Source organism: Meles meles, unplaced genomic scaffold (genome assembly GCF_922984935.1).
Source record: "Meles meles unplaced genomic scaffold, mMelMel3.1 paternal haplotype, whole genome shotgun sequence".
In the NCBI taxonomy this organism is placed as follows: domain Eukaryota; kingdom Metazoa; phylum Chordata; class Mammalia; order Carnivora; family Mustelidae; genus Meles; species Meles meles.
Window position 1 is genome coordinate 68,243 of NW_025721254.1, and position 24,506 is coordinate 92,748.

At 42.7% G+C, this 24,506-nt stretch overlaps 1 protein-coding gene across 7 annotated transcripts; it reads right to left on the reverse strand.

Moving 5' to 3' along the window:
• Nucleotides 1-8,708: 8,708 nt before the first annotated feature.
• LOC123936227 (cytochrome b-c1 complex subunit 2, mitochondrial-like) lies at nucleotides 8,709-24,303 on the reverse strand. 7 transcript variants are annotated; one of them, XR_006817172.1, is made up of 8 exons: nucleotides 24,238-24,303; nucleotides 21,215-21,310; nucleotides 20,700-20,899; nucleotides 17,515-17,595; nucleotides 12,510-12,658; nucleotides 12,208-12,272; nucleotides 10,263-10,450; nucleotides 8,709-9,775 (listed from the first exon to the last, which is right to left on the reverse strand). XR_006817172.1 is itself a non-coding variant. In XM_045996894.1 (7 exons), the coding sequence occupies exons 1-6, from the start codon at nucleotides 24,254-24,256 to the stop codon at nucleotides 12,545-12,547; spliced, it is 594 nt and encodes a 197-aa protein (XP_045852850.1). In that variant the 5' UTR covers nucleotides 24,257-24,297; the 3' UTR covers nucleotides 12,196-12,272; nucleotides 12,510-12,544. The 7 variants fall into 7 exon arrangements, 4 of the variants coding, with proteins under 4 accessions (XP_045852850.1, XP_045852852.1, XP_045852851.1 ...); XR_006817171.1 differs by having other exon boundaries at nucleotides 10,263-10,453; XR_006817173.1 differs by lacking the exon at nucleotides 10,263-10,450.
• Nucleotides 24,304-24,506: the final 203 nt, after the last annotated feature.

Here is a 24,506-nt window from a genome sequence, read left to right on the forward strand (position 1 = left end):
CCTGTGCCTGTCCTCTCTCCTCCCTCTGTCTCTCATCCATTGGGAATAGTTTGTTGGTGGCTTTACTCAATTTCCAGCAGTAAAGACCTCTAGACCCCTACACACACCAGCCATTCATCTGGGGGAGCCCTGAAGTTACAGACCCAACCAGTCCCTGTGTGCAAGGGGCTCTTAGTGAATGAGTCACATTTCTGCAACTTAATAAAGCTCTTATTGCGTATGTAACTTCCATCTGCCTGTGGCTTTGGGTGCGGCCCCCTGTAGGGGAATGCCAGTGACCACCTCAGTCTGGATGACTGAGCCACAGAGTGAGAGGGAGGCGGGAGGCTGGACCCTCAGTGGGCAGAATGGGCGGGGGCATGTGCTGGGAGACAGGGTAGTGCCACCAAGGGGGCGGCACCTGCTCTTCGCCCCCTGGGAACTGGCCCTTAGCTGTTGGGTGGGTGGGGCTTGGCTTTGTCTTCACCTTCAAGGGGACAGTCCCATCACTTCTCCGTCATCTCCAGGCTATATTCAAGGACAGGTGTGCCCCATAATCGGTGTGGTCCAGACCCCATGATTCTACTTGGTGACTTCTCAAATAAACGACAAGACTCAGGGAGCCTGGGGGCCCGGAATGCTTTTGCCGGCTCGTTGTTCTGCATGTCGGTTTCCCTCCCGCACAACTCATTTGCTGTGCATCTGGATTGCAGGGAGTACGCCTGGGGAAATGACATGGTTTTGCTCCTGAGATTTGAGACTATCTTATTTCACTTGATCATCTCTTATTGATGAGCTCCTTCTTTTCTTATATTAATGAGACTATCTCCAACTTGCTGTGACAGCTTTATCGGCCCTTTTGTGGCTGCGTTTCCAGCCAGCTAAGAGAACTGCAGTCAGATTAATTCGGCATAAATAACAGGACGATCCACTGGCTGGGGATGTCCGCAAGCCCAGAAGGCTGGCTCTTCCTGAAGCTTCCTCCTGCGGTGGGTAGTGTGTGTGTATTTGCCAGATACTCTGAGATCCGGAGCCACGATGTCCAATGCTGACCTGGTGGGGACTTATAAAAGCCTTTTAGGCTCTGTGGGTTCAGACTCTCTATGCAGTAGGAGATCCTTCCTTTTGAGCTTGTACGTGCTGTAGGACAGACAGAAGTTTTGGGGTCAGAGTCACCTGATTTGTGTCTTGCCTCTGTGCATAATAACTAGGAAGTTGCTGATGAGTGAAAGAAAAGTTTTAATATGGTTATGCTATTCATTAAGCACCTGTAAACATTTTACATGTAGCAATCCATCTATTTTCACAATCACTATAAGAGATTTATTTTCTTCATGAAGAAACTGAGTCATATACACACACTCAGGTAGTCACTTTGGTTCAAGAACACATGCTTTTGACATGTTTTGATTACATTTCACAATTAAACATTAAAATCTCAAGGTTGGAAAGGCTGTATAATGTTTATGCTGAGTCAGATCCCTTGAGGGGCGGGAGTCAGACAGGGCTGCTATGTAGGGCCCTTCAAGTTGGGCACTGCACAACTCCAGGACGACCATTCACTCAGACCAGGGATCAGCAAACCGTGACCCTTGGGACAAATCTCGCCTGACTTCTGTTTTTGTAAATAAGGCTTTATAGGAACACGGAATGACATGTTCATTTATTAACTATCATCTGTGCTGGCTTTCATGCTACGTTGGCAGAGCTGAGTAGCTGCGACACAGTACAGCCCACAAAGTCTAAAGTGTGGGCGATCTGGCTCCTTACAGAAACACTGGGCTGACCATTCTCCCAGAGGACAGTTTAAACACCCTTGAGTGGTTCCATGTGGCAGCCCTGGAGCCGGAGTCTAGCAGAGTTCTGAACGAGTCGGCTCTTCCTGCCATGCAGGTAACTAGGAGAACATAGGAGATAGCAATCTCTCTTTCACAACTGTGTACACTGGGCCCAAAGACTCGGGACAAGGATGGTCATGGAAGCACTGTTTGCTACAGGAAGGTGTAGAGATAATCTGAAAATCCACCTGTAAGAGATTTGTCTAAATAAAGGCAGTGCATTTATGCAATGACAGATCACACAGACCCATGTGTGCTGAAATCTGTCGCTAGCAATTCACACAACCGTGCATCTCTGTAACTGTGGAAGTGCTGCGGCCGCTGTATTTTGTTACTCTAAAATGCCACATCCTTTGAGATGCACCATGGTTTTATGTGCCACTAAGAAGGAAAGGAATTGGCCACCATACAATGCCTTTAATTGTAAGATGCATCCTTATTTCAGAGATTTCTTAATTTGAGGAAAAAAACCCCATCTGTATCCTAGAATAAATGAAATATGATTTCTTTATGTATTCCTGTAAGAATACGTGTATTTATGAAAATGCACAAGAAAAAGTCTTTTATGGCTACACATGCAAGGATATAGAGATGATCTATCCCCAGGAATGTGAGTGAAATTGAGAGAAGGGGGCTGAAACAGAACTTTCGCTTTTTAATCTCTATGCCGCTGAATTGCCAAAAAACTTTACAACGAGTGTGTATTATTTATTTTTTTTACGTATGTAATTTCAAATAGTATATTTTAAAGGAAAAAACCTAATTAATTAGATAATACTATAAAGTACGTGGCACAAAATTGGAGGAGAAATAATTTCATTCTCTCTCTCCTCTCTGGTCATGCAGCAAGAAATTTGTGCACTTAAGAGAGACAAAATATTGGGGCGCCTGGGTGGCTCAGTGGGTTAAGCCTCTGCCTTCGGCTTAGGCCATGATCCCAGGGTTCTGGGATCAAGCCCCGCATCGGGTTCTCTGCTCAGCAGGGAGCCTGCTTCCCTCTCTCTCTGCCTGCCTCTCTGCCTACTTGTGATCTGTCTCTCTTTCAAATAAATAAATAAAACATTAAAAAAGAGAGACAAATATTGGGAATGTTTTCTGAACACAAGGTGTATTATAAATTTAAGACGTCATTGCTACTTATAAAAGGCTTCTGTTTACAGACAGATATTTGGTCGATTTTAAATTTTATTTATTTTTAAAAGATTTGATTTATTTATTTGACAGGCAGAGATCACAAGTAGGCAGAGAGGCGGGCAGAGAGAGGTAGAAGAAGCCTCCCTGCTCTCTCCCTGAGCAGACAGCCCTATGCTGGGCTAAATCCCAGGACCCTGGGATCATGACCTGAGCCGAAGGCAGAGGCTTTTACCTACTCAGCCACCCAGGCGCCCCAAATTTTTAGTCTTCTATTTTCTGTTCTTCCAGAAAGACAGTTCCTCTGTTAATTATAGTTGATAATGAACTCTACAAATACCACACAATGTGAAGAGGTTTTGGGTTCTTAGCTTCCATGAAAAGCATATCGATGAGAGTTTTTCCATGTGCCTTTCCTGCACACAGAAAATTTAGGAAACAAGTGACTTGTTAGCCATAACCACAGGAACTCCATTATTCATACCATTTCCAAGTGAATGTTTGTACACAGGCATTTTTTTTTCCATATTCCTTCTCCATACTGCTGAAGGAGAACGGGGACAGGCCTGTTCAGAATAATAAATAACCCCCACATCATCTGCAAAGTGGAAATTTAACTGGGAAACTCCCCACATCCCAACCAGAATGGGAACATTTCTACAACTCGCACTGTTGTATTTTCCTCATTTTGGAAGACAAACTGGCAACTTGTTAAGTCATGATGTGAGTAAAAAGACTTTTTTATACACGGAAAGGGGACATTTATGTGAACAAAATCGGGATGATCGATTCCCAAGTTGTAAGAGACTTTGCGGGTCACTTGGTCCAGCCCACTGGTGTCCTGTACCACAGTCTCCATGGCTGGGGCTCAGCTTTGGCTTGTGCACCGTAGGTACTTCAAAGGACTCTGTGTTCAACCAAACAGTGAAAGCGCAGTGCAGTAATAACTGTGATAGCAGTGCCGGGGGATGGGACGGCTGCTGTGGTCTGTAGGTCCAGCAATACTTCCTAGAAATGGCGGACACTGTTGGTTGCTCTATCAGTTAGAATGGCTTATTTAGCTGCATGTAATATAGTACTTTAATACAGGCTAAGTAAGAAAGATAATGAACTGATACAACTAGGAACTTCAGAGAGTAGCAATCACAGAACTACTTTAGTGGTTCAAGGATGTAATTCAGGAGCCAGGTGCTTTTCATCATCCTACTCCCCCCGTATCAGCTTATTAGTTTTTCATACTTAGGCTTATTGCCCCATGGTTGCAAGGTGGCTGCCAAAGCTCCGAGAATCATGTCCTCTCACCGTCAAGTCTAACGACATCAGAAGGGTAACCAGAGACAGGGAGGGAGGGAGAGAGAGAGCTCGAGCTCATTTCATGTCATTATACTTTTATCAAGGAGGGCCAAGATGAAGCCCCTTAGAGGACTTCCCCTTCCATACAAACGTCTGGAAACAGAGCGCATGGCTCCCTAGCTGTAGGAGAAACTGGACAGTGAGCATCTTGTTTGTTTGGCCTTTATAACGCAAGGTGGACGAAGGTGGAGTGCTGAGAAGGACTCTTGGGTTCGCCGATTGTCTGATGTTGTGACCCGCTGTGCCAGGTGCTCTCCGTTCCTTTCCGGATTTGTTCAGGAATGTGATTGGCGGGGAGGATGGGTCCTCTCCAGTCCCCAGTGATGACTGGGTTAAGAGATTCCGTTCCTCCTGGTGTCAGGAATGGATGGGGATGGAGTTCTGGCCGGCGACGTGTGAGAAGTTATCCCGCAGAACTCTGAGGAGCTTCTAGGAGACTGAACCCCTGTGTTAGGGGGGAAAGGGAAATGGCCTCTTCCCCTCTTTCAGAATTTCAACAATTTTGTTTGATGTTCTGGCACTCGGAGTTACTGCAGTCCTTTTAAACCAGGAAAGCATTAAGCGTGAAGACAAAACCGCAACACATCAAAACGGAAGATTAGAGAGATGGAAAGGGCACTTATCGATCTGAACTCTGGAACTTCCTACCTCTATACTTTTTGTTCTGTGTATCTTTGGTTTGCTCCTAAAAGCAGAATTCTGAGGGCAGAGGGCTAATATGCCCCTTGTTGGGTGGTGTGATATCAGAGAACACGTGAGGGGGACAGGGAGGAGGAAGAGCCCGTATGGGAAAGCATTATCAAGTTGGCGGCCCTGAAGTGTGACTGTCCCCTAAGAAGCTCCATCTGGGGACCAGCATTAACTTGGAGTCTGGTTGAAAGCACTCAAAAAACAAACAGCAAAGGATCGCGGTGGGGGGGGGTAATAGTGGGAACCTGGGCGGTTAGGGTCAGGGACCTAAGTCCCCGGACCCAGGACAGCCTCCCCTGGCGCGGAGCCAGAGAGAGTGCGGCGGAGAAATCAGGTCTCTGTCCCTGAGCCGCGAGTGCACCTGAACGCTAGCGCGCCCGAGAACGAGTGGGGTCTGTCTCCCGTGAGGGGCTGGGAGCCTGGCCTGACGGCAATCCTGAAACGCGCGCGTCCCACACCCTCCCTTGGGATAGGTGCTCATAGGCGCTAGCCTGGAGCTCTGGCAGCCGGAAAAACCAGACATTCCCAGCCCGGGACAGCGGGAAAATCTCAGTGCGCGACCTCTGTTCGGAACCTCTCTGGCGGTCTGGAGCGGCCTAGACAGCCACCGCTGCCCTGGTTTTGGGCACAACGAGGAGCTCCTGCATCCCCAGGGACAGTGACCCAGAACCAACTCTGCCAGCAGCTTTAGCAAAACAGTCTGAGGCATCTCTTTGAGAGGGAGGTTGGGGTGCTGTTTGCTCTCCTCTAAACCTCCGAAAACCATCAAAAGCTGTCAAGGCGAGAGAAAGCAGATGAAAGAACATAAAAACCCCAGAGAACAAAAGGCTGAAAAAAAAAAAAAACAAAACAGTTTCCTGAAAAAAAAAAGAGCTCACCCCCTTGAGGGGAGTGGGAGGACCTAACTCAGGGAACATCATTGTCTGAAAACCCACGTGGCAGGCCCCTCCCCCAGAAAACCAACCAGGAAGGAAGGAAAAAAAAAAAAAAAAAGACTACAAGAGAACAACCACCACTACTTCATAAATACAACTTTTATTTTTAACTCTTTACCAATATTCTGGTTCTTTTTTTTATATACATACAGATAATTTTTTAACCTATTTACCATCACACTGAGATGTCCAGTACATCAAATTCTTTAATAACCTTCTAACCTGAAATTTCTGATACATACACCCGTGTTTTTCTTTTGTTTTTCTATTTTTTTAATTCTTTTTTAATTTTAACTTAGTTTAGTCTAGTTTATTCTTTTTTTAATTTTTATTTTCTACTATACATATAGAGTTAAACTTCAAGGTAATCCCCTTTCCCCAATCAATGCTACCCCTATAGGCAAACCAGTTTCTAATCCCCCTGTAACTTAGGAAAGTTGAGTCCCTTAACAAAAACATCAAGATACCTTCAGGAAGAATCAAAATAACCTTCCTCACCCACACTGAGAATCTATAACCATTCTCCCAATTTTTCCTTCTGTCAGTGTTTCTGTGAATTTGTGTCTGTCCTGACAATATATAAATCTTATACTTGGGGTTCTTTCTGAGGAGGTTTTTCCCTTTTTTTGCTTATATATACATATTTTTTTCTCTTGTCATATACTTTTATCACTCTTTTTGTCTGTCTGTTTTTGTTTGTATACTCCACAAATCTTACCTTGTGGCCCATTTGGGCTGAGCCTTCTCTTGTATCTTCCCTTTTATTCCTATCTCTCTCTCTCTCTCTCTTTTTTTTTCTTCCTTTTTTCTTTCCCCCTTTTTTTTCTTTCTTCTTCTCTATTTCTTTTTCTTTTCTTTTTTCTCTCATTTGGGTGGGGAATCCTGATTGCACAGAAGCGTTCCAGGGTGCACATTGACTGCACCACAATCGATAAGTCCAGCTGCATCTGTTTAGTCATCTCTTACCAAAATGACTAGGAGGAGGAATACCCAACAGAAGAAAAATACAGAGGATGGGCCTTCTGCAACAGAACTAATGGCTATCGACATAGACAATATGTCAGAAAAGGAATTCAGACTAACAATTATCCAGGCAATAGCTAGGTTGGAGAAAGCCATGGATGACCAAACAGAATTGATTAGGGCAGAACTGAAAGCCACCAGGGATGATGTTCACAATGTTAGGGCAGAACTGAAAGCCACCAGGGATGATGTTCAAAATGCTCTCAATGAGTTCCAGTCCAATCTAAATTCTCTAAAAGCTAGGGTAACTGAGACAGAAGATAGAATTAGTGATCTGGAGGACAAACAGATAGAGAGAAAGGATCAGGAGGAAGCCTGGAACAAACAGCTCAGAAGCCACGAAAACAGAATCAGGGAAATAAAAGATGCCATGAAACGTTCCAACGTCAGAATTATTGGAATCCCTGAAGGGGAAGAAAAGAAAGAAGTCTAGAAGATACAGTGGAAGAAGTTGTCTATGAAAATTTTCCCAATCTCACGAATGGAAACAATGTTCATGTACTAGAGGCAGAAAGATCTCCTCCCAAGATTTTAGATTCTCGAAAGTCCTCACGGCACCTTATAGTTAAAATGGGGAATTATGTTTCAAGAGAGACCCTCTTAAAAGCAGCTAGGACAAAGAAGCTTCTTACATACAGAGGAAAGCCCATTAGAATAACGTCAGACCTTTCCACAGAGACCTGGAAAGCCAGGAAGGGCTGGCAAAATATATTCAGAGTACTAAATGAGAAGAACATGCAACCAAGAATACTCTATCCAGCAAGACTGACATTTAAAATGGATGGAGAGATAAAGAGTTTCCAAGACCAGCAAGGCTTAAAAGACTATGCAATCACCAAGCCGACACTGCAGGAAATATTAAGGGGGGTCCTATAAAAGAGAAAAAATCCCAAGAATATCATTGAACAGAAATATAGGAACAATCTATCGACAGAAAGACTTCAAAGGCAACACGATGTCAATAAAAACCTATCTCTCAATAATCACTCTCAATGTGAATGGCCTAAATGCGCCCATAAAACGACACAGGGTTGCAGATTGGATAAAACGACAGGACCCATCCATATGTTGTCTACAAGAGACCCATTTTGAACCTAAGGATACACCAAGACTGAAAGTGAAGGGATGGAGAAGCATCTTTCATGCCAATGGGCCTCAAAAGAAGGCCGGAGTAGCAATTCTCATATCAGATAAATTAGATTTTAAACTAAAGACTGTAGTCAGAGATACAGAAGGACACTACATAATTCTTAAAGGGACTATCCGCCAAGACGATCTAACAATTGTGAATATCTATGCCCCCAATATGGGAGCACCCAATTACATAAGAAAACTATTAATCAAGATAAAGAGCCATATTGATATGAATACAATAATAGTAGGAGATCTTAATACGCCTCTCTCAGAAATAGACAGATCATCGAAGCAGAAAATTAATAAAGAAATAAGAGCATTGAATGAAACATTGGACCAGATGGACCTCATAGACATATACAGAACATTCCACCCTAAAACAACAGAATACTCATTCTTCTCAAGTGCACATGGAACCTTCTCCAGAATAGACCACATACTGGGTCACAAAGCAGGACTCAACCGATACCAAAAGACTGACATTATTCCCTGCATATTCTCCGATCACAATGCTTTGAAACTGGAGCTCAATCACAAGGAAAAGTTCAGAAGGAACTCAAACACCTGGAAGCTAAAGACCACCTTGCTTAAGAATGCTTGGATCAACCAGGAGATCAAAGAAGCTCCGTAAACTGCATGTCAGGCCAGTGCCTCTAGAGGGCTGGAGTGGCGGGATGCTTTCCCCACCAGCTCTCATCTTCCAACGGTCACAGGTTCTCCTGCGGTGTGCTGATTGCCTCGGACTTCTGAGTCTGCATGCCAGGGTACCAGCTCAAGTCCCACAGCGCCCAACAGCTTGGCACTAACAGGGAAGCCTTGGGGAGATGAGAAGTGTGGGGTCCAGGTGAAGGGGTGAGTTGGGGCGCAGTCCGAGGGCACCTGCTTTTCATGGCATCTCAGGGGTGGTAGGAGTCGGGTGAAGCGGTGTCTCACGTGGTCCGCCCCTTGCATCAACAAGAGTGCCCTGTTGACCTCCGCTTTTGCAAACAAGATGTCCTTCCTTCTTCCCGGAGAGAAAATGTACAAGTCTGATTAGTCACAGAGTCCGCATCCAGCTGGGAGCCAGCTAAATTCTCAGACAAGTCTCTCAAGGCGGGAGAGTTTGTAAAACTATGATCCCTGCTCCTGCGGTTGGTGCGGAGCTCCTCGTTCCTACGCCTCACCTTCACCCTCCGCTACCCTGCGAAGTTTCTCTGAGCCCTTGCCCTTGTTGGACCATGGCTCCTGAAACTGCCGGTCTTCTGTTCACATGGGGCATGGGGGCAGCACAGGATGCTTCAGTGACTTCTCCCTGCCCCCATTCTGTGTCTGCGCCCCGAGTGCCTCATGTACTCAGAATCAGGGAAGCTCACTTGCACTTGTCCCTCGTTTCTTTGGCTCCTTGCCCACCGGCATGAGGAACCCAACGCACTGAGAGGATGAGAGTGGCACCTAGGAGGTGTTGCATTCAACAGTACATAGCCTGTTGTTTAAGGGACTTGGCGGTGGAGTGCCCGCAGCGTAGTTTTCACAGACAAGTATCACATATCAGAAAGCAGGAGGCTGGAGTGCATTTTGTTCATTCTTTCATTCAGCAGAAATTGTTGAGGGTGTCCTTTGTGGTGGGCCCTTCCTTTTGGGTGGGTGGAGGGTGTTCAGTGATCGGGAACACATGATAAGCAGGACTGACAGGATGTCTGAGGTACTCACCACCTGGTGGAAAAGACAGGAAGCAAATAATGACCCATGAATCACGCAATTGCAGTTCTGTGTTGAGTGCCTAGATACAATGTGCACTAGTTTGTAATTTAGGCAGTCAGTTTATGCTGCGGACAGAAGGCTCAGACAAATGGTCTTAGGGTGTGGGAGGGTGTTCCGTTAGAGCAGGGCAGGAGTGTGAACCATTAAAGGAACTGAGAGAATGTCCTTGAATTGAGAGAATGTCCTTGAATGGGGCCACATAGGGGCCCCTATAGGGTCGGGAAAAAGAACGTTTGGGGTGAAGACTTGGACTTTTCATAGGTTCTTGGCGACTCAGCAGAGTGATTTAAAGCATGGGGTCCAGATCCAAGCGGATCATAGCTCTGCCTCTTATAAGCCACGTTCCTTATCCATTGTACGTGTCATTTCCTGATGTGAGCGATGGGGATGATGATAATCCCACTTCACAGATGACCGGAAAGATGAAACGAATCTTGACATTAAAGAAACACTTAGGGCCATGTCGGACATGTAGTGGTGTCAGTGGTGGTTGCTTCAGTGAATAGACAAATACAGAAGTTTTGAAGACTTGGAGGCAGTCTGTGGTGACTTCTGTGAACGTAAATGGACTCCACCCAACTTCATGTGCTCTCCAGCTCTCAGGTGCTGCTGACCTCGTGTGTGGCACTGCTGAATTAGAAATGATTTTTGTCAGAGGAACTGCTATTTGCTAAGAGACTCTGAAGTGCCACTGAAACTATCAGAGGGAAAGGAAATAGTTTTTAGTAGCACATTACGATTTCATTTACTTAAAATTGTTGTTGGTATTGATTTAATATTCGTTGGTGACAGTTTGTGCAAACCTGCTAACTTAAAATAAAATCAAATCAGATTTAAATTCAATTTTAAATAAATTAAATTAAATTAAAATAAATAGAGTGAAGTGAAGTAAGTCTGTCTTGGAAGAACAAAGAACGTGATTCCACTTTCAGGACGAACCTAGAGAAGTCAAAATCATAAAACGGACAATGGCCACTGTAGGGGGTTGCAGGAAGAGAGGGGGGAGTTTCTGTTTAATAGCTAGAGTTTCGGTTGGGGAACATAAAAAAATATTGTGCAGAAGGATGGTAGTGAAGGTTTCTTAATGCCACTTCACGTCAAAGGCCTGTACACTTAAAGCAGTAAATTTCATGTACATTTTACAACTTAAAAAAATGGCAATTAAAGCTGAAGATGTCTTTGTACTCTTCTCCGGCTGAACTCACTCCCTCCTTCCCACTCTAGAGACAAGCATAATTGTAAGCACTACCTTTTTTTTTTTTTTTTTTAAAGATTTTATTCACTTATTTGAGAGAGAGAGAGAAAGAGAGGGAACACAAGCAGGGGGAGAGGGATGAAGGAGAAGCAGGTTTCTGGCCAAGCAAGGAGCCCGATGTGGGGCTTGATCCCAGGATCCTAGGATCACGACCTGAGCATCCGAGGCACCCCCTGTTTTTTTAAAGATAGCACTACATATTATTTTTTTTTTAAAAAACTCATGCCTTCAAAAACATCTTGTTTTTCCACAAAACATTTAACTGGAATAATCTAGTTCATCCCTTAACTGCTGTGTTCTAGACTCATCACATCACTAGATCACACTTTACTTATCCCATTTCCCTGCAGATGTTATTTAAAGTATTTCCAGGCTTTACAAAATAAACAGTATCTTTGCCCAGGTGGATTAAAAACTCAATTTGAAATATATGCTCCTTTCAGTATGACTAGATTTCTCTTGATTCTTTTCTACGTAGTTGTATCAATTTATTCCACTAATCGTAGAAAAGATTCTCCCTCTCAACACCGCCAACATGATACATAAGTCTGTCGGGTAATAGCATCACATTGTGATTCCAAGTAAAGATCAGTGTTTCTGGCTTCTGCCTCTGGGAATAGACGGTTCCTATCCTTTGTCCATCCATTTCCTATTTGCTTGTCTTCTAATTTGTAGTTCTTTATATTTTCCAAATAATCTTCTCCAAGTTATGTATGTTGCAAATCTTACTGCCAGTTACTTGAATGTTCACTTTAAGGCATAAAGATGTTTTACATTTTGATGTAGTTAAATTCAGTAGCCTTCTTCTTCTTCTTTTTTTTAAAGACTTTATTTATTTATTTGACAGAGAGAGATCACAAAGAGGCAGAGAGGCAGGCAGAGAGAGGGGAAGGGAAGCAGGCTTCCTGCTTCGCAGAGAGCCCGATGCGGGGCTCGATCCCAGGATTCATGACCTGAGCCGAACGTATAGGCTTTAACCCACAGAGCCACCCAGGCGCCCCCAGTAGCTTTCTTCTTGTATCTGTTTAACAAATCCTTAATTGCCTTGATAAGACAGAAAAGTTCCCTCATAATCGAGTATTTTCCAGTGTTTTCACTATTCATTTACTGTTACTTGTTTTTAACAAACCTTAATTTACCACCAACTGCTTCGATTGAACGGGTTATCGTGAAAGATGAAGCTCCTTTAGTAGTCTGGAAAAAGAAACAACAATTGTATTTTTAGGAATTTCTTAATGCCAAGTTGGCAAACATCACACTACATCACAATCTAATGTCTAACTGTCATTAGATTCAAAAAGGACTTTACCTACACAGCGGATCCTTTTTTAGTTTAAGTATTATAAAACAAAACACACAATAGCTTTTCTTTTCTGTACGATCGAGATACCGAAGCATTCCTGAACAGAGTGAGACAGTAAAGATGCTTACCAAACTGGATGCAAGACGAAGCACATGAGAGGTTCCTAAGTTGCTGGAGTCCTCAGATCTGCTGCCGGTTTTAATGAACAAACTTTTCTTGATGCAGGAGTGTAGTTTTCCAGAGAAGCCATCACTAAGCCGTTTGGTAATTTGGTAAACTGTATTTAAAATAAAGTGAGAAGTGATCAACGCTTTTATCTTACCAAAGACAGACAGGCCGTGTGTGGGTTCCAGTGAGCCACTCAGTGGGCCTGACCTCAAGGTCCTGAGGCTGTGAAGGCACTCCTGCAGGGGCGGCCGCGGCTGTCACTTTGGGAGCAACTGTCAGGGAGTAAAATCTCTAAACACAAAAAGACAGGTTACACACATTTCTCTCAAGAAAAGTGTCTTGTATTCCGGTGCGCCCACGCAACAGAAAGTGTTCAGGGATAAAATAACTTCATGGGACTGGGAGGATTTAGTTAACTTATTACTGCCCAGCCACTCTTAAATCTCTACTTATTTGTGATTTGTAGAATGCGAAGAAATACCTGTTCATTTGTTTAGAATGGAAAAAACCACTGTATTTTCTTTTCCCTGTTAACTATCTTATTAAAGCTTCAGGTAGTTCTTTCTGGCTCCAAAATGCTTTGGAATTTTTTGAAAAATAGTAGGACTGCCACATCCGTACCCTTTCATAGATTTTAGCGTTACTAGTTTCCTTATCTGCCCAGAGTCTCATTTCAGTTTACTTCCCGAGTGAAATGACTTCATCTCTATAATCATTTTAGTGACCTTTAAAAAAGACAAAGTATATCAAGGAAAATTCCTCTAAGACCCCAATGTTTCGCACAGTATCTTCACTCTCTTGGGTGCTAGAGTAAGACCACACAACCAAGGCTTTTATTTCTCTGACTAATACACATGAATATCACCCGGAGATTAACAACAGCTTCAGCTACAGCAGATTCTCCGTTCATTACATGCAGCCACTGAAAACGTAAAGTGTCCTCTTCAATGCAGGAAAATGGACCCAAAATGCCTAACTTTATTGTTTTTTGGGTAAATGATACACAATGCTATAGAATTCATCTAAGGTTCATGAGGTTATTAGAAGAGATGTCACCCCCGAATCAAACGAACGTGCTGCTGGAGTTCTGGAGGACTCCCACCAGACGCTGCGATGCCCCTGCTCCGTGGAGTCCTAAAGAGCCGTTTGTAATACAGTCCCCATCAGTGCTGCACTGAGTTGGTCCCCAGTTTTCACTTGCTATTAGTACCTTTTAGTTACAATCAGCTTTGTTTTACCATCCGTTTCATTTGCTGGGTGTGGTATACTTAACCCTAGTGGTGATTTTACCTTCTGAATCTCTAAAAAGAAAATTTAAGACATGTGAGCACAGCTGTTCAATATGAATCGTCTACAGTTCCATTGCCAAGGCTGAGGTGTTTCACCTCATTGTACCGCCTGTAATTTGTCCCGTTCCAGTCAGCTGCAAAGATTTATCCTTGTAATTGTCAATTACTGGGTAACTTTAATAACAAAATATGTATAATAAATTTATCTGTCTGTAAAATGAGTGATATAATTAGAAACATTCAGTGCTTTCAAGTTTACTGCAATTTGTTTACATTGGTCCTTCCAACTGTTATCTTTGAGTTCTTTTATCTACGGGGAAGTTGGGATGGATGGAATGGAGGAGACCTGGGGTTCTGTTGCCACTCTAGGCTGCTCTCAGCACTGTTCATCACTGGTTTGTCTAGGTGTGTCAGTAAGGGTAATTTAGGCTTAAATTACCACCATTTGCAAAAATCCACAGTATATCTATTTCTTTTTTGCTTTTTAAAGATTTTATTTTTATTTATTTGACAGACAGACATCATAAGTAGGCAGAGAGGCAGGCAGAGAGAGGAGGAAGCGGACTCCCTGCTTAGCAGAGAGGAAGGGAAGTAGGCTCCCCGCTGAGGATGCGGGGCTTGATCCCAGACCCCAGGATCATGACCTAAGCCGAAGGCAGAGGCTTTAACCCACTGAGCCACCCAGGTGCCCCTTCCCTTTCCTTTTAAATACTTTTCTGTACCTTTCCATCCTTTTGGGCATATGTCACAACAAAAAAAAACACAACTCTCAAATAGTTGAAACACAAAACACAGTTAATACTGCAACTTCCTTGGCAGCTTGGACATCTGCATTGGAAAGGTTTCCTTGAGCAATCGTTTTTACTCGGTTATAGGCAGCCTTGATAACCCAGGATAGACAAGAGAAAGCTGGTCATTTCTGATCAGTGCCAGAGACTCATGAAGTAATCAAATGCTCCTCTACAGAGGAAAAAATGTAAGATGTAATAAGGTTGGTTCCAGAGAAAGAGAACGGTGTCCAATTTGGGATTCTTGCCACTATGTGTTCCTTCTTCTTCCAGTGTTCCATAAAGCAGCTGTTTGTACCTCGGTAATATCCCAAGTAGCAAGCTTTGTCATCTATCTATTGATTTCTGGTGGGCAGCAGAGTAAGGTTTATGGAGCGATAGCAAACTTTATTACTGAGTGATAGTACAAAGCTCCCGAAGAGGGAGGGAACCCCAAAGGGTTGCCTAGAGCCAAGCTTTTTCGAAAAATAGTGGCAGAGCACAGAGAATGCCAGGATGGTTTAGAAAAAGCCATTTCTAATGCCCTGTAAAGAACAAATAGCTCTAAAATATCCCCAGACTCTCAAAGCATCATGGAATTAATACTGCTATCCCTTACTACTCACTAAGGAGAAAGCAGTAATTCACACACAGCTGATTTATAAAGCTTATCCCTGCCTGGGATGTCAGAGTCAAGAAGGAATCAAGTTCCAGTGATGTGGGTGGGCATTTGGCAAATATTTGTTGGATGTATAAGTTCATAAAACCAGTCCATGATTTTCTCCATCCCAACCTTGGTACCATCCTGGGTCACTGACCTATCCCTATTCACCTAAATTCTGGGACCTTCTTTCCCTGCACAGCCCCACCTGACTTGGATGTAACCGGAATTTGCCCTCTCTGTGAAATCCTTCATTCCACAACCCCTGGCCTGAGTCTTTAATCACACAATCCTTGTTCCACTTTATCAAGATCTTTAGTTCCTTAATTTGTCTCCTTTCAATCAAGTCCCCTGGCTTCAGTTCTCCGGCGAGATCCACGAATCACTCCTTCAGTCACTCAAGCAGTGTGCCCCACTCCCTCGCCATCTGCCCATACTTCTGACCTGCCCACTTTGCAGACTTCCAACCCTGGATCGACCCTACGACCTGCCCCCTCCACTTTTCCATCAGAAATACTACCGAAGGGGCGCCTGGGTGGCTCAGTGGGTTAAGCCTCTGCCTTTGGCTCAGGTCATGATCTCAGGGTCCTGGGATCGAGCCCCCCATCCGGCTCTCTGCTCAGCAGTGAGTCTGCTTCTCCCTCTCTCTGCCTCTCTGCCTGCTTGTGATCTCTGTCTGTCAAATAAATAAATAAAATCTTAAAAAAAAAAAAGAAATACTACCGAAGAAAAACTATGAAATGATGAATACACGACGATATGTGTACACTTACATGTGCCGTAAGTGTCGGACGTCACTACGGTAGGAATCTGTGGTCTCTCACCTCGAGATACCCTGTTGATGCCCATTCTATGTGTATCTAGCCATTCATTTCTCCCAAATCTCGTTATTTCAACTCTCCTACTTTCTCTTACTCGCAAGACATGACAGCCTCCTCCCTCACTGCGATGTACTTCCCTATCTTGCCCCCAGCAGCCTTTGTGTGCAAGACTAAAATGTCCATTTGTACTCTGCACCCCACCCGCTCACGATTTTGCACCTGATCCATTTATAATTTCCTGTGTTCTGTATCTGCTCCAGTCTTTCCCTTCAGTATGAATTCCCTCCCAGCTTAATCTCTCAGTGTAAGCTCTCCTCAAACTGCTACCCACCTCCCCTGCAAATATGAGTTCCACCTGCCAATGCCAACCTCAAGTTTCTTCTCATTCATTCCTTAACACTATACATTTGAGCTCCCTTCCAGCACTCGGGTGAAAACTGAAATAATACTACCAGTGATGTCCTGCTCTACTATAACCACCAGGGCTCTCTGGTAACGAACTGGATGGTAATCCAGAGTGGATCAAAATGGTGTTAACCATTCTCTCTTTCCTGGCCTCTTAAAAATACCAGTTTCTCTTCTTCCTTTCTGGGCCATTTTCCTTAGTCACTAAGCTGCCGTTTTCTCCTAGTCTTTCACACACAACTCTGACTTCAACACAATCTCTACGTGGAGGACATATATCTTGGCCTTGGTGTCACCTGAGTTCTCAACGGACATGTCCCAGAGAGACAACTCAATGCCACCTGCCCAAACAGAACCAAAATACCTAGGAGACACTTCTTCCCTCTTTCCTGGAAGCATGAATAAACCTTTTTTTTTTAATTTTAATTTTATTTTTATTTTTATTTTTATTTATTTTTTTTTATTTTTATTTTTCTTAAACATTTTATTTGTTTAAGAGAGAGACAGTGAGAGCATGAACGAGGAGAAGGTCAGCGGGAGAAGCAGACTCCTCATGGAGCAGGGAGCCCGATGTGGGACTCGATCCCGGGACTCCAGGATCATGACCTGAGCTGAAGGCAGTCGCTTAACCAACTGAGCCACCCAGGAGCCCTAATTTTAATTTTTAAAAAAAGATTTTATTTATTTATTTGATAAAGATCACAAGTAAGCAGAGAGGCAGGCGATGGGGTAGAAGCAGGCAGGGAAGCAGGTTCCCCACTGAGCAGACAGCCCGATGCAGGGCTCGATCCAAGGACCCTGGGACCATAACCCGAGGTGAAGGCAGAGGCTTTAACCCACTGAGACACCCAGGTGCCCCATGAATAAACATTTTTCAGTTGGTTATAGGCAGACACATGGTAATGATATTACACTATACAGAACTCTGATCAGTCATGCCTTTCAAACACTATTTTTTTTTTTACTAAAAACATGTTAATGGAGGAAAAACACTTGTGAGAGTTGGTGAGTTTGCAACTTACATCTCCAGATGCGGCAGCCTGTGAGATGGGGTAAATCCCAAAGAGTCCAGAATCTGAGTAACTGGCGTTAAAAGGGGAAACCTGAAATATAACGAAATTTTACCGTATGTCATCTTACCAGGGAAAACAGGGCTCAATTTCCCAAAGAGACAAAAACCTGGGACCTTCATGGTACAAGCAAAAGAGATGAATTACGATTTCATGTAACCAGTTCTGGCAAGGACTGCAGTGTTTTGGATGCAGGTTACTTCTTTCAAAACCATAATGGTTTTAACAATTTTCACTTAAATCTCTCTAAAACAGACCCCTTGCTTTGCTTTTTTGCTGGGTATTTTCTAACGTTCTTTGATGATTAAAGGTTAACGTAAACATTTATTTGTGAACAGTATTATCACAGCTGTAGGATGGCTGAGTGGTACACACTGTGGGCTTCGGTATCAGACAAGCCTGCTGTGTTCCCTCGGCTAGTGCTGGTGACCTCTTTTTTTTTTTTTGCCAATTCACTTGCACTTCTCCTACAGACTAAAGTCAAAGGGTTGGGGGAAATGCTCAGTAGACGTTATCAGATACCCAAGGTAGCCGCAAGTTCAGCCTCAGGACTGGGTACTGCTGTCTGCAGTCTGAGCAGAGTGTTAAGCTCCCTAAGGTGAACACGAATGCTCAGTGTCGTGTTTCCCAGTGTTTATGTGGACGCTTTACATAAAGATCACCTAGGCTGTTTTTAAAAATACAGACGTTCAAGTTCCTGTAACAGATTTACTCAGTCAGATCCCCATAGATGCAATCTGGAAAGCCGCATTTCAAAAATAATTCCAGGTGATTCTTATGCATGTTAAAGTTGGAGAACCACTGGCTTAGCCCATAGAAAGCATAAGAAGAAATGCTCTTTAATGATTTGAAGTTGAATTACAATTTTGAGACTATCCTATTCATACCTCACATTTCTGGCCAAATGCTAAAGTAGGAATTTCCATTAAATTACATCACTGATTAGAACTGAACTCCAGCCACCCAAAAGCATCATTAACATTCAGTGGTAAAGAGTTAGCATGAAGAAAACAGTAGCATGAACGAGGAAAGAGGAAACATAGAGGGAATTTAAAAAGCAGCGGCTAAATTTAATATTAGGACTAATTTAAGGTAACGGTTTTCAAACTATGCTCCAGGGAACTCCAAGGTTCTACAGAGAACATTCCAAGGCATTCAGGGTCCAGTAAACATTAAAAAATTTCTTTAAAAGTGAACATTTTTTGTGTTCAGCATTGCAGCTGGGATGAAAAAGGTTGAACGAAGATGAAAAAGGTTCCTCTGCTTAAAAAAAAAATTTTTTTTTTTTTGGAAACCATCATTTAAGAGAGAAAAACCCTCTAAAAGCCTGAGATACAGCAGAACCATTTTAGATTTCTTTTTTTTTTTTTTTAAAGATTTTATTTATTTATTTGACAGAGAGAAATCACAAGAGAGGCAGGCAGAGAGAGAGGAAGGGAAGCAGGCTCTCCGCTGAGCAGAGAGCCCGACGTGGGACTCGATCCCAGGACCCTGAGATCATGACTTGAGCCGAAGGCAGAGGCTTAACCCACTGAGCCACCCAGGCGCCCCATTTTAGATTTCTAAATCAACATGACCATATATAATGAACTTTGCTCACACCAAACGACTGATTTCTGGCCTGACACACGCATGCACCATACATCTGTTTTGTGAATGAGGAGCCTACAGGAAAATCACATTGTCCTTAAAATAATGATCACTGCCCCTACTCCCTGCATTCCTTTACAAAAAAACTTGTGATTCCTGCCTGTATGCTAATCTAGAAATCTTTTGAGCTTTTACAAAATGTAAAAAGTAAATAATCCTATAAAAACTGTTCATCCTCCAGAGCACTTTCTTCCCTGTGAAGAGCATGTTCCCAGGAGCGCCTGGGTGGCTCAGTGGGTTAAAGCCTCTGCCTTCGGCTCAGGTCATGATCCCAGGGTCCTGGGATCGAGCCCCACATCGGGCTCTCTGCTCAGCAGGGAGCCTGCTTCCACCTCTCTCTGCCTGCCTCTCTGCCTACTTGTGATCTCTCTGTCAAATAAATACGTAAAATCCTTAAAAAACAACAACAAACAAATAAACAAAGGCCACGTTTCCTGGGTCCTGACTTGGGCTCTAATAAAACTCTTTCCTACTTTCAGAGATTCTGTAAGTTTTGTTCACTTTGGATTGACAGTATTAAACAGAGGAATGAACAGAGGGGTTGACTTTATTTCTACTCTTCACTGTCAAATGGCCAAAGACTACCTACTTGTGCCATGTACTGTTATAAAATCATGAACAATATTGAATCCCATAATGTAGTATATTTGTTGCCTTTTAAAGGTTTACCATTGGAGGTCATGTGGGGTATCACATTGGGCAAACGATGGTCACTCATTAAAGCAGTCTGCTTGCCAACATTTTTTATTCTTTTAAGTATCATTATTTTGAAAGCTTTAGCATTTTACTCTGTCATAAAAAGTGTGTTCTAGAGTAACACACCTTTTTGTTACATCATTTTTCTTTTTCTTTTTAAACATTTTATCTGAGAGCGAGCAAGCGCACACTTGCACAAGCAGGGGGAGCGGCAGGGAGAGGGAGGCGCAGGCTCCCCAGCGAGCAGGGAGCCTGATGCGGGGCTTGATCTCAGGACTCTGGTTATCCTGACCTGAGCCAAAGGCAGACACTGAACTGACTGAGCCACCCAGGTGCCCCTCATTTTTTTTTTTTTTAACTTAATCTCAAACCGGAGGGATGGGCGTGTAAACATTTCTCAGCGCACATGCTGTACATTCGGTTGGAAAACATGAAGAGCAATGAAATTCACAAAACAGCCACAAGAACGCAAGAGGAAAAAAGAAAATCCAGAAAAAAAGACTAATGAGAATCTAGGAAAATGTTTAGTATCTAAAACTTTATTCAAAAGGGCACTGAAGGGTGAATTTCTGATTTTTTAAGCATTCCCCTCTTTCTATATTAGAATAACTGAAAAGACAGGAAGGTTTTTATTAGACCCTAAGGAACTAAACTCAAGCCTGGCTATCTCTTCAATTTTACGAAGATTTTCTTTGTGTTCACCTTAAATTTTAAAAGCAGATCAACAGGACTGCATCATACATACTGAGCCTTTACAAACAAAAGGACAGATGCTGACTCTTCAGACTCACATCAAACGGCTGGTGAACTCCCTTGGCAACAGCCTGGTACAGAGAGCTGGTGGGATTGCTGCCCCTCTTGACATGTGGCCCGGCACCAAGAACATACTGGAGAACACTAAATGCATTTGCTTCCGCACTTCCTGTGGCAGCACTTTCGGCTACAAGAGCAGCATGAACAAGACTGTCTCCATTCTGCTCTCGGATTTCACCTGGTGCCACGGAAGGAGAGAGTGAGGAAGAAAGAGGTTTGGTCACCATTGGCTTTATTCTTCTGTATTCTCTACGACACAGTATTAACCCAGTAAGATTACGGTTTTCTGTGGCCTGGTGCTCCCAGCATACCGTCTTGCTCTCCCCACGACACATACACAAACATGTTTAATACACAACACCGGAGCAATCTAATCCCTTCCTTCCACACGGAGTCTGTTTGGTGGTAAGTAATCAGGCCTGTCCTACTCCAATACACTACTGTGCTGGGACACGTCCTTCTGATAAATCGGCCCTAACAACAAAATGCTTACCTCCACGGTATCTGGCCTTCGCACCAGGTAAACCAAGCCCACCCCTCCTGTTGAGAAACTGTTCTGCAACTTGCTTTAGGACACGGTGACTCACACCTATTTCAATAGAAACAAAACAGAGCTAGAACCATACTTTTTAAAATACAAATTGTAAAACATGTTTTAAAAATAATATGTGGTTATACAATTCAAGTCATTCAAGTAAAGAAAACAAGAGTCCCCCCCAGCCATGCTTCTCTCCCAGAGATTCCCTTTATAGTTCACTAATACACACTCATCTAGAACTTTTTTCGATACTTGTATTAGTATCATCCTCATTTTCTTATTTTTAAAATGCTGTTATTTTATTTATATTGTTTCTAACTTGTCTTTCATAATTTATATCTGAGTGTTTTAGAGCAAACATTTAATGGCTATAAAGAATTCCGTTACACGGGGGCGCCTGGGTGGCTCAGTGGGTTGAGCCGCTGCCTTCGGCTCGGGTCGTGATCTCAGGGTCCTGGGATCGAGTCCCGAATCGGGCTCTCCGCTCGGCGGCGAGCCTGCTTCTCTCTCTCTCTCTCTCTCTGCCTGTCTCTCTGTCTACTTATGGTCTCTCTCTGTCAAATAAATAAATAAATAAATAAAAATCTTAAAAAAAAAAAAAAAAAAAGAATTCCGTTACACGGATGTACTATCATTTACTTAATCAGTCCCTTCTTGATGGATATTAGCATGTTTCCAATCATTGGCTATTAAAACAATACTGCACTGTGCATCAAAGAACACTTTTTTTTGCTAAACTTAAAAATCAATTAACATAGTGTATTATTAGTTCCAGAAGTAGTTGAGTGATTCATGAGTTACACGTAACACCCAGTGCTCATCACATCATGTGCCCTCCTGAAGGCCACCACCCAGTTACCCCATCCTCCTCTCCACTTCCCCTCCAGCAACCCTCCCTTTGTTTCCTACAGTTAAAGAGTCTCTTGTGGCTTGTCTCCCTCTCTGATTTTGTCTTTTCGTTTTCCTTCCCTTCCCCTATGTTCATCTGTTTTGTTTCTTAAATTCCACCTATGAGTGAAATCATTTGATAATTGCCTTTTTCTGACGGACTTATTTCACTTAGCATAATACCCTCTCGTTTCACCCACATTGTGGCAAATGGCAAGATTTCATTCTTTTTGATGACTGAGTAGTATCCACTATATGTAATATACACCACATCAAAGAACACTTTCAAGAGTGAAATGGACCTACAGACTGGGAAAAAAATGATTGTAAATAATCTATCTGATGAGGATTTAGTATCCAAAGTACATAAAAAACTCTTACAACTCAAAAATAATAAAAAACCAACCCAATTGAAAAATGGGCAAAGGACGTGAACAGACATTTCTCCAAAGAAGATATACAAATGCCCAAAAAGCACGAAAAGATGTTCAATGTTATTAGTTCTTAGGGAGACACAAAGGGAATGAGGTACCACCTCACAGACGCTAGGATGGCCATCACCAAAAAGACAGATAATAGTAAGTGCTGGTGATGAAGTGGAGATACTAGAACCCTTGTGCGTCTGGGGGGATGTCAAATGCTTCAACTGCATCAGACAACAGTTACCACAGGTCCTGGCAATTTTACTTATGATATACCCTGAAGAAGGAACAGGTTAGAACAGGTGGTTCTAACTAAAACTTATATGTGACTGCTTTTATTTACAACAGCCAAAAGTTGAAAACAACTCAAATGCCCAAGTGATGAACAGATGAACAAAAAGTGATCATGGAGTATTTTAGCCAGAAAAGGGAATGGAACACTGGCACGTGCTACAGTATGGATGGACTCTGAAAAGATGCCAAGTGAAAGAAGTCAGTTATAAAAGGCCGTATACTGCCGAATTCCACTTATATGAAATGTTGGGAGAGTCACCTCTACAGAGACAGGAAGGAGATTGGTTGCCAGGGGCAAGGAGGAGGTGCAATAAGGAGTGACTGTAATGAATACAGGGTTTTTGGGAGGGCTGATGAAAATGTTCTAAAATTAGATAGTGGTAATAGTTATAACACCCTCTGAATAGAATAAACCTCATGGAACCGTATACTTTTAAAAGGTGGGTTTTATGGTATTTGAATTGTACCTCAATTATGTGGTTATTTACAAAACAAATGAACCAAAAAACAATACTGCAAAAAATATCTTGGTGAAATTATTTTCTAAACCTGACCAACTGTTTCTGTAAGATAAATCCTTAAAGATAAAATCGCTGGGTCTAAATGTATCAATATATAAAATTTGAATATACTTAAAGAGAACGCCAAAATATACGACTTTCTATTCCCACCAACAATTTTTGGGAATGCCTAATTTCTCCAACCCTGGTTAATACTGGGCAGTGTCAATCTTTTAATTTTTGCTAATCTCATGGGTTAAAATTTTAACTATTAGGCAAGGCTATCTTTTTTTTTTTTAAGATTTTTATTTATTTATTTGACAGACAGATCACAAGTAGGCAGAGAGGCAGGCAGAGAGAGAGGAAGGGAAGCAGGCCTCCCGCTGAGCAGAGAGCCCAATGCGGGGCTCGATCCCAGGACCCTGGGATCATGACTTGAGCTGAAGGCAGAGGCTTTAACCACTGAGCCACCCAGGTGCCCCAAGGCTAACTTTTCTAATAACTGGCTACACACATATACACACACATTTCCCCCATGAATTGTTTGTTCGTGCCCTTCACCTATTTTGAATTACATTATATTTCTTTAAAACAAAAAACTTGTAAAACCACTTTGCTTAGAGAAATTTGCCCTTTATCATAGATTTTTCAAATACTGTAATAAACTCAAAGCCAGTAGTTTACATAGTTAAATGTTGGATTCTGCTTACTAAAACAAACAACTTACCAGTTAAGATCCTATCACACAGTGCCCGTCTGACATCCACAGAGGACTGAGTTATTAAATATGGTTCAATCCTGTGCTCACATAACTACAGCTTAAAAAGACTACTCTTAAAGAAACAGACTGACATGCAAGCAATTCCCAACTTACCAAGTCCAATCAAAGCCATTCTCGCACTTGTGAAATGGTTCTGGACAAAGTAAGGCACCTGAGAAAATTAAGAACATTCTGTGAGGTTATGTTGGTATAGATACAAAAAGCTGTAAAAAATTAAAACTGCGGAGCAACAGAAAATACTCAGGCTTAAAAGCTACTGTAGTGAGCTACAGACTATCTAGTGCTGAATTATACTGCTTTTATTTTTTAAACTATTGATTAAAAGAACGAAACTTAACGTGGTAATGGTTACATGACGGTGA